Source organism: Diabrotica virgifera, chromosome 2 (genome assembly GCF_917563875.1).
Source record: "Diabrotica virgifera virgifera chromosome 2, PGI_DIABVI_V3a".
Classification (NCBI taxonomy): domain Eukaryota; kingdom Metazoa; phylum Arthropoda; class Insecta; order Coleoptera; family Chrysomelidae; genus Diabrotica; species Diabrotica virgifera.
The window spans coordinates 45,160,605-45,174,328 of record NC_065444.1 but is presented as its reverse complement, the minus strand read 5'-3'; the positions used below and the strand labels follow the sequence as shown (position 1 = coordinate 45,174,328).

At 33.8% G+C, this 13,724-nt stretch overlaps 1 protein-coding gene across 2 annotated transcripts in view; it reads left to right on the top strand.

Moving 5' to 3' along the window:
* The window catches only part of LOC114339579 (uncharacterized), a 597,550-nt gene that overhangs the window by 320,802 nt on the left and 263,024 nt on the right, over window positions 1-13,724 (top strand). For both annotated transcript variants that reach the window (XM_050642560.1, XM_050642559.1), the window contains exon 2: window positions 13,098-13,241. In XM_050642560.1, coding sequence (XP_050498517.1) covers window positions 13,098-13,241 — 144 coding nt within the window. The remainder of the gene's footprint in view (window positions 1-13,097; window positions 13,242-13,724) is intronic.

The following is a 13,724-nucleotide window of genomic DNA, read 5'->3' as shown; positions in this document are numbered from 1 at the left end:
CGTCAAAATTGCACTTTTACCATAAAAATCAAAAAAAAAAATTAAACAACGTTTTTCTTAAAATTAAAAGTGTCACCATTTTTTTTATAACACGTATAGATCTAAAACTCCCCATAACACTTCTCTTTGGACTCTATAGTTTAACATAGACGTGATCAAATAGATAAATTTTAAATTTTTTCACTTAATTTTTGCGATTTAACTTTGCAATTCACGAATATGCACCTTTTATTTTTAAAAATTCATAACTTTTAAGAGAAGAAGACTGAAAATCTACAACAATTTTCATAGTCTTCACAATGGTAAGAGATATGTGCTGTAAAAATTTCAGAAAACAAAATATTAAAATGGAACAGAGTTGTAGCGAGTTAAATCGTGATTTCATTTTTTTTTCATTTTTAGGTTAAAATTCCGATTTTGACAAATTTGATTTTTTAATAAAAAATTAAGTAATCGTGTGGGGAAAAATAAATATGCCATTTAAATTGCCTATTTGTATAATTTGTAAAATTCATATTAGAGTTTTAAAAAAGCGTATACAGAGTGAAATTTTTTCTAAGACCAAAACGAACAAATGTTTCAAGTCCGGGCCTGATTTTTTTCTAGTTTGAATAAATCAGTTGATTGGGTGGTAACATAACTTAAATATTTAAAAAAAAAAATTAATTTTTGTAATAAAAGTAAATTTTTTTAAATCTATGGTTCACTTTACCAAACTTAATTATTCATACTCAAATTTGATTTTTTTATAAAAAATTAAGTAATCGTGTGGGTAAAAAAATAAATATGCCATTTTATTTGCCTATTTGTCTAATTTGTAAAATTCATATTGGAGTTTTCAAAAAGCGTATTTTGTGAAATAAGTGAAAGTGAAATTTTTTCTAAGACCCAAACGAACTAATGTTTTAAAGCCGGACCTGATTTTTTTTCTAGTTTGAATAAATAAGTTGATTAGGTGCTAAGTAACGATTGACTAAAATAAGGGACACATCGATCGGACCGTTCAAAAATTATGACGAAAACAAATTTCTGTCAAAATGCGAAACTCCCCCTGTATATTATTAAACAATGGGAGTAGATACTTTTTAATGGTCATTTGTTATTCCCCATAGGAGCCTCTATACGAGGTAGGAGTATGTACAGTTTCTCATGACTCACCCTGTATATAATATGTATAATTTTAATCATAAAATATCTAAATTAAAACGTACTCATAATATTTTCACCAAAATTATAATAAATCATACTCGAAATAATCTCAAAAAAATTAAAAATCATACCTACTTGTAATAATATCAAAAAGAAATTATAAATCATACTCAACTTAATCAACTTAAAATCTGTCGGTGGGTGACCTCAAGTCGTTTAGAGAACATGTGTTCTGCCGCAAAAAGACAACGATTCTCAGAAAATGTCAAGATCTCTTCTTATCTTCTTCTTTTGATATCATAACCCTGGATTTTTGAAGGTCTTGCGATGTCCTTCCATTCAGACCTCGCTTGTGCCCTTAATCTTTTTAGTATGTTTTTGTAACAGAATGTAAAATATAATCGTATGCACATGCACAAGCAAGCAGTGGTGGCTCGTGGTAATTTAAAAAGGGTGTTCAATTAAGGAATGTAATTATAGAAATGGTGAATAAAAGCCGCGGGCAATTGCGGCACAGGCGAAAAATTTTTGGGGAAAAAACCCAGCGGGACCTAAGCAGATTAGTGAAACTATTATACTTTCCTGGTTCTCACCAAATTATATATTCACTTATTGCATGGGCGTTCGTTAAAAAATTATCAATAGTGAGTGCTTCGCCTGTTTAAATGTGGAATATTAATCATTTTTTATTATTTATGTATGGTGGGTATACATAAAATCTGTAACTAATTTCGATTAAATAATGCATTCATTTCCACGCCACCATTGAGGTAAAATGCAAGGCGCGTTTTTTTCCTGTACCCAGAATCTATTAATTGGCGAACATCAATATTCTGAGAGTTGCAATTCATTTTTTAAATGAATTTGGGAGGATCCGTGTTTTTTAATTTTTGTTGATAAATGAGATAAATCCCGAACGCCCATTTTTGTGCACTTTGAAAAAATAGTTTCATTTTTTGAAAATACTAAACACGGAAAACAAAACGAAGAATGTAGTTTATCACATCCGCACAACCACGCAGTTTTTTTATACTGTTCAAAATTAAAGCAACAAGTTAAACTTTTTGCTTTGTATAGCACATTTTTGTACCTATCTCCGGCCGAAGTCGACCATTCGTTTTTATAAGAAGTCGATTTTCAAAACTATTTGCATTTTCTTTTATAAATACCACTGAATAAGGCTCCATCATAAAACTATTAATATTGTATTTAAGATTTAACCCTATTTAACTAAATCCCTCAACATAAAATTCCAAACTGTGAACCGAAACGCTGCACTAGTCTCTGTGTGCACTGCACAAATCCTCACGGTTTTAGATAGGCGAAATGCTTTTTCACCGATTTTAAGATTTCTCTTTCTAACACAGGGGTAAGTGAGTACTGGCTGGTTCAATTTGAATTCTGCACCAGAGCTTAGTATCTGTACTTTGCCACGTGCATCCAGCGGCGTAGAGCAAGTAAATATGATTAATAAATAAAGTTAAATTTTAATGTAAAATTTAATAAAAAATTTTCTTCTTGGTAAAAGGTATATTAGTTTAAAAAGCCCTAAAGGGCTACAAGCATATACACAAAACGTTTTCGCTCTGTAACAAGAGCATCATCAGTGTTACCTAAAATAAGTATAACCATGTTAATTAAAGCAAAATGTTAAAGTTAAAATGATGACCAAGGTAAAAAGCAAAGTTTGGTTTTACTTACAAGAACATGGTGAGCCAACCAAAAAAATACAAAGGTCAAAGCCTTTCAAAAAACAGACGAAATTCTTATATAAATGAACACATCGAAAAATCCAAAGGATGTATAAAATTCCTAAGGATACGGCCCTAGGGCAACATATGACTCCCACACGTGGTAAGTGGGTCAAAAGGTAACTAGGTCATTATGTTATAAGAGGTGGTAGGCAACTAAGAGATGATACTTCAAAAGCGAATCTGTCTGATGTCAGGACGACAATAGTCAATGATTGAAGTTTTATTAAATATTGGTTACGCAGCTACTAAAATTAAAGTTATTTATTGTACAAGCAATTTTTATTTAAAATAACATCTAGGGCAAAGAAAAATTAATAAAATTGGATAAAAGTATCTAAGCTATGTATTGAGTGAGGTCAGATGAAGTTAAGTGTTGAGTAAAATTATTGAGCAAATGGGGAAAATTTTTTTAAAAATGCGTTTATTTAATTAAATTAAAAGGTAAAACAGAATAAAAGAACGGTGGATAGATAAATGAAGTTGTGGATAAAAACATTTTTTTGATATCACAATTATGACAATTAATGATAATAATTATTGAGAGACTGGGAACTCAGGAGACCAAACAACCAAACAAACCTGATGATGTGAGTAGAAGGTGGGCTGATAGAAAAACTTGATGTGAGAAATTTAATTGAATAATTGTATGTATTGTTGGATGAATGAGTTGAGTAAATGAAATGGTTATGATTGGACACTAAACGAAGACCAGGTTTAATTTTATAATTCCAACACACTGATGTTAGCTGTTATCATTGCTTGTACAATAAATAACTTTAATTTTAGTAGCTGCGTAACCAACATTTCATAAAACTTCAATCATTGACAATTGTCGTCCTGACATCAGAGAGATTCGCTTTTGAAGTCTCATCTCTTAGTTGCCTACCACCTCTTATAACATAATGACCTAGTTACCTTTTGACCCACTTACCACGTGTGGGAGTCATATGTTGCCCTAGGGCCGTATCCTTAGGAATTTTATACATCCTTTGAATTTTTCGATGTGTTCATTTATATAAGACTTTTGTCTGTTTTTTTAAAGGTTTTGACCTTTGCATTTTTTTGGTTGGCTCACCATGTTCTTGTAAGTATAACCAAACTTTGCTTTTTACCTTGGTCATCATTTTAACTTTAACATTTTGCTTTAATTAACATGGTTATACTTATTTTAGGTAACACTGATGATGCTCTTGCTACAGAGCGAAAACGTTTTGTGTATATGTTTGTAGCCCTTTAGGGCTTTTTAAACTAATATACCTTTTACCAAGAAGAAAATTTTTTATTAAATTTCACTTGTAATTAATGGTATACAGTTAACTACAGGAAGTTCTTCCTTGTGGATTTTTAAATTTTAATGATTCTATGAGATTTAAAAAAATATTTTAATAATATTAAAATATTTATGATATTAAAAAACATTGTATTTTAATGAACTTTTAAGGGGTGTTCACTGCACAAGTGAACCATTGGAGAAATCGCCCCTGCATGCAAGTACTTATACATCTTTAAACTAGCCCACATCGGTTGTGCAGATTGATACATACCGGCTTTTTGATATTTTGAATGTACTTTACAAGTTGTGTTGAGAAAAGAAAAAAATCGCTTTAAAGTATGTATTATAGAAATTGAGGGCAAATATACACCTAGTGCCTTAACACTGTTAACTTTTCCAAAGCGCCCCTCCTAATTGTTTATTTCATCCCAAAACTCTATTGTTACCTTTTATCTACGTAAACAATAGTTCCTAAAAACAAATATACACTACCTCTGCGATGTTGTTTTATAAAACCCCCATGTCGGCTTTTCTCTTTTGCCGTGTTTGTACATGGAATTGTCCTCCGAGGAAACTTAACGCATCCTAGCCCCAGGTAAATCCTATTTGTATTCATGAACAACTTGTCATACAGCATCCATTGTATAATTTACAAAGTTAATTCCCGAAATATGTGATACCAACGAAATGAGAAGCAACAGTTTGTTGCCGCTCGTATATTTCTGCCGTAGTAAGTATAATTTATTAATTTTAATTTAATTACCTTTGGTTTCTTTTATAAAAATTTATAGGTACTCTGCTCTGGAGAAAAACTGTTTCATACGTAGGTTATTCAAATGAAAAGGTACGAAACGACTTTGTGGGTATAACTGAAATATTTATTTAAAGTATTCGCCTTTGGCCGAAATTGTAAACAACATGACAGTACCAGAGGAATGGAGAGAGAGAGTCTAACAATACCCATCTACAAGAAAGAAAGACAGATCCGACGAACTACCGAGGAATTACACTACTCAATTCTACATCAAAACTATCGACAAAAATTCTATCGCAAAAATTATACAAGAAGGTCGGTGTATCGGAAGAACAACAGGGTTTCCGCCCAACAGATCTACAATAGACGCTATTTTCATCATGCGACAATATAGTTGAGAAATCAATAGAATTAGACAAGCCCATGTTCATATGCTTTGTAGATCTGAAACAGGCATTCGACAAAGTACGATTGAAGGACGTGCTCATTAGCCTTGGAAAGAAAAACATTGATCAGAGGTATAGAAACATAATCAAAGAGCTCAAGAGATCCAACAAAACACGAATAAAAACCACACACGGGCTCACGGAAGAAATCCAAATGAATGTCGGCATTAGACAAGGGGACAGCCTCAGTCCATGCCTACTTAATTTAATAATGGATGAAGTTACAGGTAGTGTTAAAAAATTTAATCAGGGATACAAAATAGATTAACCGAACCATTGAGAATACTTTGCTACGCAGACGATGTAATCTTAGGTAATAGCCGAAAACGAAGATGACTTACTACGCCTATTACAAAAATTTAAAATAACCGCCAAAAAATATAACCTGAAACTATCCACAGAGAAAATCCAATGGATGGTAATATCCAATTACCCAATTAGATGTAAATTGAAGACATAAGTGCATGAAGGGTCTACGTCGTGATACATTTTTCAAAACATGTTTTTTATGTTAAAAGTAAGTTGTTCGAACCTAGAAATCTTTCAAGAAAGCCAAACACGTTTTAAAGATAATATTTTTTGAGTTACTAGAGTGTAAAGAATCTATGTACACAGTAAATTTTAAAATGTAAGTGCATAAAGGATCTATGTACACTTTTTATATATAAAAAATATATAATAAATATTTTTTTAATTAAGTTTTTTTAATAGTGGTAATAAAATTCGTTTTAGGACTACCTATCCTATAAATTTAGTATATTTAGATCTTATAGTAAAAAAGTTCTAGTATAAAAACTTTAACTTAATTTTTCTCAATAACTTGCAAATGCCACATAGACCATTCTTGCACTTGTGTCTTCTCCAGTAGTGGACGACAATATAATCGAACATGTAATGGATTGTAGATACTTGGGTGTGGAAATATCTAGCGACAGGCATCTGTGGCAAGAAACAAAACAGCAGGCAACGAAAGCAGCGAGAATATCTGGTTTCCTGAGGGATATAATCTGACGGAATAAATATATGAGAACCGAAAGCAAAGTCTGCATTGTTAGACCCGTAATGACATACGCAGCTGAGACAATGGCCGAGACAACTACGACCAAACAAATAATGAGAATAACAGAGATGAAAACCCTAAGATCCATAAGAGGTATTACACTAAGAGATAGAATACGAAACGAAGACACATTGAGAGAGCTAGACGTTCAAGACGTAGTGAGATAGACAAGAGCACGACCACTTATGTAAAGATACCACCTAGATCGGATGGATCCTGAACGTATGGCGCAATGGGCGAAGACACAGAAGCCCAACACCAAGCGGCCGATAGGAAGACCCAAAAAACGATGGTACGAGAACTGGAGCTCCGGATCACAGCAGAGACTGTAACAGAAGAACCAAGACATAGTCCTATTACAAGAAGAAGAAGAACAAGAAGACCATTGGCCTGAATACTACGATCTCTTTGATTAATGGGAATTTCTGTATCCTTGACGAGACCTAGTTCCTCACAGCGTCCTTCAGTTCGTCGTCCGAGTCGAAGCGCTTCCCTCTGAGATGTTTTTTCATGGGACCAAACTGCAGAGAAACATATGGGAAAACTGCTGGGAAATTGCAGGGGAAGATATCCGGGTTGTAAGGTGCATTGTCAAGTTGCTCCCATTTAAAATTGGCAATTTTCGCTTGTATGATCCTTGAAACGTGTGGAGACGCGTTATCGTGGTGCAAAACCCAACCCTTCGTGAGCAACCCCGGTCTTTTGTTCTTGATGGACCTGCGTAGGCTTCGGAGTGTCTCACTGTACACATCGGAGTGAATGGCCCTTCTGTGCTCGAGGAATTAAATAAGTAGCGGACCTTGGACGTCGAAAAAGACGGTGAGTAACACCTTGCCTGCTTTTTAGTAGGAGGTGACGACGCACGCTTCCACTGCATGCTGTCCTGCTTTGTCTCAGGCTCGAAAGCTCTCATAGCCAGTGACGATCCACTCCAGGAAAGCGGGGTCTTCATTAAGTCAGAACCACACACCTTCCGGTAACGCAACCTGCCATACACAATTGTCCACACTGGTACAACGCTGACATCCACCGTCACTACCAATATTCGCATTGTGACACGCCGAGCACTTCTCACTATAACTTTTTAGGCTGCACTCCTTGTCGATGACATCGGCCGTGATAACAGTGTTTGCCTGGTCAGGTCTCGGTTCATCAACCAAGCTCTCACGGCCTGCACGAAAACGAACACTCCATTTTCTCACTGCTCGGACAGACAGTCTTCCCTATATACGGTCACCATCCAGCGATGAATAGCGACCGCTTTAACAATTTCCACCGTCAGAAACCTGATAACGCCTCTCTTCTCCTCAATAGGGAACTTGCATAAAAATTATATTAAAAATATTACTGATAAACGTTATTTAATGCTTTTAAAAAAACCCCAGCTTACAAAAAAACTCATATTTTATTATTATGAAATAAATATAAGCAACTAAAAACTGCAGAATTTCAATTATTCTTTCAACGGGCGGAATCGGTTGTGACGTCAGACAGTTTGTTGATCGTCCCTATAAACGGGCGAAAGCGATAAGTATTGCAACGCTGCAACGGTACAATATGTGATAAAATCATAAGGAATCATAAAATCGTAAAGAATTGAAAAGAATAATTAGTATTAAAAACATAAGTTTCTTTGTAATACTGTAGTAAATACCTATTATTTTGTATATTGCATTAATATAATATATTATATTAGGTATTATATAATTGCATTATATTTATTATTATTGCATTGTGTAGCAAAGAAGCGAACATAAAGTAAGTACTTTCTGAACTGATATGTAGATGAAAATAGAGTCTGATTTTTATACTCACATTAAAATGATCCTCACATGTCTTCTGTGAACAACGTTTTTGATAATTAATTTACACGAATAAATAGTATTCAGGGAGTTTTATAAGTGGTACTGGAAAACATGGAAAGTATACAATATTTGTAATATTGTTTTTGTGTTGCTTCCATCCAGATTTGGTTCCATCCAGAAGCAATATTATTATCAATATTATTAAAGCACAGATAAAAAGAAATTATACACGAACAAAATCTAACCCTCAAAACACAATGTTTTTAAATCAACGAACTGTCAACTTTAAATACAAACAATCTTTCAGTGTTGTCAGTTCTTTGTTCTCTTATCCTGGAAAGAGCAGCGTGACGTCACATAGCGTGATGCGCTTTTCGTGTTGGATAGCTGGCGATCACAACTTTAAATGTTCATTGTAAATTAAATATTGCGATTTAAGGGTTGATATTTGGTATGTGTTGTTTCTATATGTAGACAAGTATAATAAATAAAAATAAATAAAAAAAATTGACAAGTTCCCTATTGTCGAATTTTGTAATGTGAACGCCATGATCTCCTCACATGAAGTGCCGCGTCAATTGGAGGGCGCTCTTATAGGAGCCTCTACTCTCCTGCATATACGGGCGTCCGGGCGTACCCAGATTAAAGCCGAAGGCTACATTTGCATCCCTGGATGTCTCACTAAGTTATCCCATGGCGGCATAGACAAATATGTTCGCAATTACGTTGTTACGACGTTTCGTACCATTTCATTTGAACAACCTAGCACTAACAGGAGAATTTTACTGTCCTCATTGTTAGTGTAGGAAACAGAGGTTAAACCTCGTAAAATAGACACAAGTTTGGTTTTATTTTTTTCTGGTATATTAAAGGGTGCTTATTATAAGAAAAACTTTTTCTCAAAAAAATTTCGCCCCAGAACTCCCTTTTTCATCCCTTTAAAGCGGGTAATTTGTGGTTTTTGCGAAACGTAGCCCTTGCTGTACGTTTTGCAAAAAATTTACTTAATAATAAAAACAAGAGGACTATGTTTCCTACTATTTATTTCCCAACAGCATAATATGTCTATTACCCACCGTTTAGCGGGGGTGGCGCCCCAAGTTGACAAGTTTTTAAAAAAGATGTTTTTAAAAAGTTTATTTTTCCCTAACTGTAACGAAAATAAAGAAGAATCTCTGGGAAGATTAATCACAAATAAGTGGCTAATTTTTTCGTATAGGGTTCATTTAAGAGTAGTTGCCCATTTTTAATTACAGGGTGTTACATTTTAAAAAACCCCTTTATATACCATCTGAACCGCATATGCTAGAGTAAAAAAACTTTCAGCGATTATCCATGTACTGGTGTTATTTACAAATTTCTATAATCCACCATTTTTTTCCGGAACCACCCCAAAAAAAAGGAGAATTAATAAAGAAAGTGATTTTCTTGGAATCATTCACACACCATGCCCTTTATTAAAATGCTTCATATATCATTTTGTGCACGTTCTTATTACCCATGCATGGACACCAAAAGCGATTTCTTAATGCAACCCCTGTCGCAAAAAAATAAATGAAGGGGGGGTTAATTTTTTTTGCTATTTGACCCATATGGACATATGCTCCATCAATAGGGTTTTTCATAAATATATATGTGTATTGTAACATCCCTGCGGAAACTACCCCTATCCTTGAAAATAAACTGCAGAAACTACCCCTATTCCTTGGAATGCATGTTTTGACGATTTTCTCATTACTTATGCATTTTTTTAAAACAAAACTTATACAGCAATAAAGACCACTATTTTCTCTACAAATAAGGTCCTATGAATTTTTTTTCGTATAAAAGCAACCGTTACGGCACAGTGGCGCCGTAAAAGAAATGCTTTGGCGGGCTTCAGTTTTTGTTTTTTTTTGGTCACCTATTCATTTTATAGATAACGTACTTATGGAAAATAAAAGAACAGACTATCTGCTACACAATATGATCCATGCATATTTTATTTTCTCTGTACCCTAAAGCCACAGTGGTGGCCCAAAATCAATTTTTGATTATTTTCTTTATTAATTCTCATTTTTTTTGGTTGTTCCGGGGAAAATATTGGGGTGAATTATACAAAAATACCACTAGTACATGGATAATCGCTGAAAGTTTTTTTACTCTACATAGGCGGTTCAGATGGTATAAAAAGGGGTTTTTAAAATGTAACACCCTGTAATTAAAAAATTTTCAATTGCCCTTAAATGAAACCTATACCAAAAAATCAGCGACTTATTTGTGATTAACTGCCGCAGGGTGTCTTCTTAATTTTCATTGAAGTTAGGGAAAAATATTTTTTTAAAAAATCATCTTTTTTAAAAATTTGTCAAATTTGGGGCGCCACCCCCGCTAAACGTGGGTGATAGACATATGCTGTCGGGAAATAAATAGTAAGAAATATAGTCCTCTTCATTTTTCTATTAAGTAATTTTTTTGCAAAACGTACAGTAAGGGCTACGTTTCACAAAAACCACAAATTACCCCCTTTAAAGGGATGAAAAGGGAGGTTCGGGGGCGAAATTTTGTAAGAAAAACTTAGTCTCCTAATAAGCACCCCTTGATATACCAGAAAAAAAAAATAAAACCGGACTTGTGTCCATTTTGCGAGGTTTAACTTCTGTTTCCTTCACTATGTATGTGATTGTCTTTTCAAAGACAAATTACATGCAAAGCAATGATTTATCTGATGGATTTTCTTAAGTTTAAGCTGATTTCATGTAATCATCCAATAAAGCTATCTTAAAGTAAAATTGTTAGTTATTTTTAACAAAAATTCTAAATTGCATTAAACAAACTTATATCAGTAAGGTAACATCCTCAAATTTATAAAAAATTTTCTAAAATTTCGTCAGTTTAGAGTTCGTGTAGATAATGTTTTTTCAGAGCCAACAACGCAAACTAACGGTATCCCACAAGGTTCTACACTAAGCGTAATACTGTTCCTTATTGCGATTAATGATATCTCTAAATCCTTTAGTTCATTAGTAAAAGCACGCTTATATGCTGATGATCTTGTCATATTTTCTAGAGGGAAAAATGTTTTAACACTTACCAGATATATACAAGCCTCTATCAATCAACTAGAAAATTGGTCAGAGAGATGTGGTCTACAGTTTTGTCCAAACAAAACAAAAGCAATTTTCTTTAGCAAGAACCCAAAAAACATCATATTACCACCTAATCTCACCTTAAACTCGTTGCCTATTGCTTATGTTGAATCAACTACCTTTTTAGGAATGAAATTAGATCATAGGTTAACCTGGAAAGATCATATCTTTCATCTTCGACAAACAACTCAAAATGGCCTAAGTTTATTAAAAAGCATATCTCACAAACAATGGGGAGCCGATTTCCAAACACTCATAACTGTCTACACAACGCTTATTCGTTCTAAACTAGATTATGGCGCAGTTGCTTACAATTCAGCCAAAGCACCAATACTTAAATTACTAGATCCTGTACATAATACAGCGATAAGAATAGCGCTGGGAGCTCATCATACTAGCCCGATTGAAAGTTTATACTGTGAATCAGGTGAACCTTCCCTCCAACTAAGAAGAAACTTCCTCAGCCTTGTATATGCAGCTAAATTGTCGGCTAATCCACATATACCGACATTTAAAAACACGTTTGCCGACAGATTCACATCGACATTTAACACCTCACAAAGATTAAGTCCGCCGTTTTATATCCGGATACAGAGATTACAAAATAGCTTAAACATACATTTTCCTGAGACATACAATGTAACTAACCTTAAACATCAACCTCCTTGGAGAATACAGCTGCCTATTTGTGATACAAGTCTTACTATCCACGACAAATATGACACACCACATAGTATAATTAAAAAGAAAGCAGCAGAGAAATTAAACTCTGCTAAGAACTTCCACATTTTTACAGATGCGTCTAAATCTGACAATGGGGTAGGGGCTTCTTTTACAACTTTACACCAAGACTTCTCCTTCTCACTGTCCCTTAGATCAACCGTATTTTCAGCAGAACTTCTTGCTATTTTGCAAGCAATAACATTTGTAAACAATAAAAACATAAAAAATTCTTTGATAATAACCGACTCTTTAAGTGCACTCAGCTCTATGAAACAGTTATACGCAAAACATCCCATATTATTGCTTATAAAGTCAGAACTAATGAGATGTCAAGAAAACGATCGATTTGTTAAATTTCTTTGGGTTCCGTCACACTGTGGTATAACTGGAAATGAAAAAGCTGATCAGTTAGCAAGGGAGGCGACAGAAAATCCACAATCAACATTAGTCACTAAATGCGTTCATAGCGACCTGAAGCAACATTTTAAAAACAAAATAAGTGAGAATTGGCAACTTCACTGGAGCAATTCAGAGACATCTATGAAGAACATTAAAGAAGAGGTAGCTGTATACAATCTCCCACAAAAGCGACAAGACCAAGTATGCATCTCTAGGTTGCGTATAGGCCACACGAAGTTGACACACGATTACCTTCTAAGTGGCGAACAAGTTCCCATTTGCTACAGTTGTGATAGTGTAACCACAGTGAACCATGTGCTAGTAGACTGCCCTTTATACACACTAGAGCGACATCAAGTTGGATTACCGACTACATCCAATGAGTGCCTAAACGGGTTAAATAACGACAGAACTATAAACTTTTTAAGAAATGCAAGACTCGTTCACAAAATTTAATGTAACATTTTAGCCATTTATGTAATTATTGTACCATGCTAATGACCCTTAGTGGTTGATGCAATTTTGTAAATAAAAAAAAAACTTATATCAGTCCATATATATTTTTTAGGTAAAAGATATTTTTATTTATACACTTTTTTGTTACAGACGACTATAATCAGAAATTTGGAGACAAATGTAGAGACACAAAGCAATGCGCGTTTGATGGAGCTGTCTGCGACGATATAACCCACAAATGTCTTTGCAAGCCCGATTTGCCAGTCACCAATCACATCGACAAATGCGGTGTATGTAAGTAGAGAACTAATTCTAGATATAAGAATTTTTAAACTTATGGAATATAATGTTGAACAAAAAAGTTATTTCTGTTAAAATCTCTCGGAAGGCTCTCTCGATTATATCAGAAAAATAGTCTATTTATTCTATGTGAGATGAGCTATCGTTATTAGATTATATAAACTGGCGATTAAAGGTGTACATAGGAACCGGAATGTTTTACCATATAATAAGTAATTTTTATATATTTAACTTTATTACTTACGCTTATCATCTATATGAGATACTCATTTCTCGAAAAAGTCTACTACTTCATTGTTAAATATTTAAACCAGTGGCGACCCGTGATTTTCTAAAGTGTTAATCAACTTTTTTTTGGTACGCGCGATCCAGTCTGTTATAAAAATAGATGAAATACAGAAATAAAATTAAAAAAATTAAAATTTAAGAAATTATATAAAGTAATCTACAAACTAAAAACATATTTGTTGTTTTTAG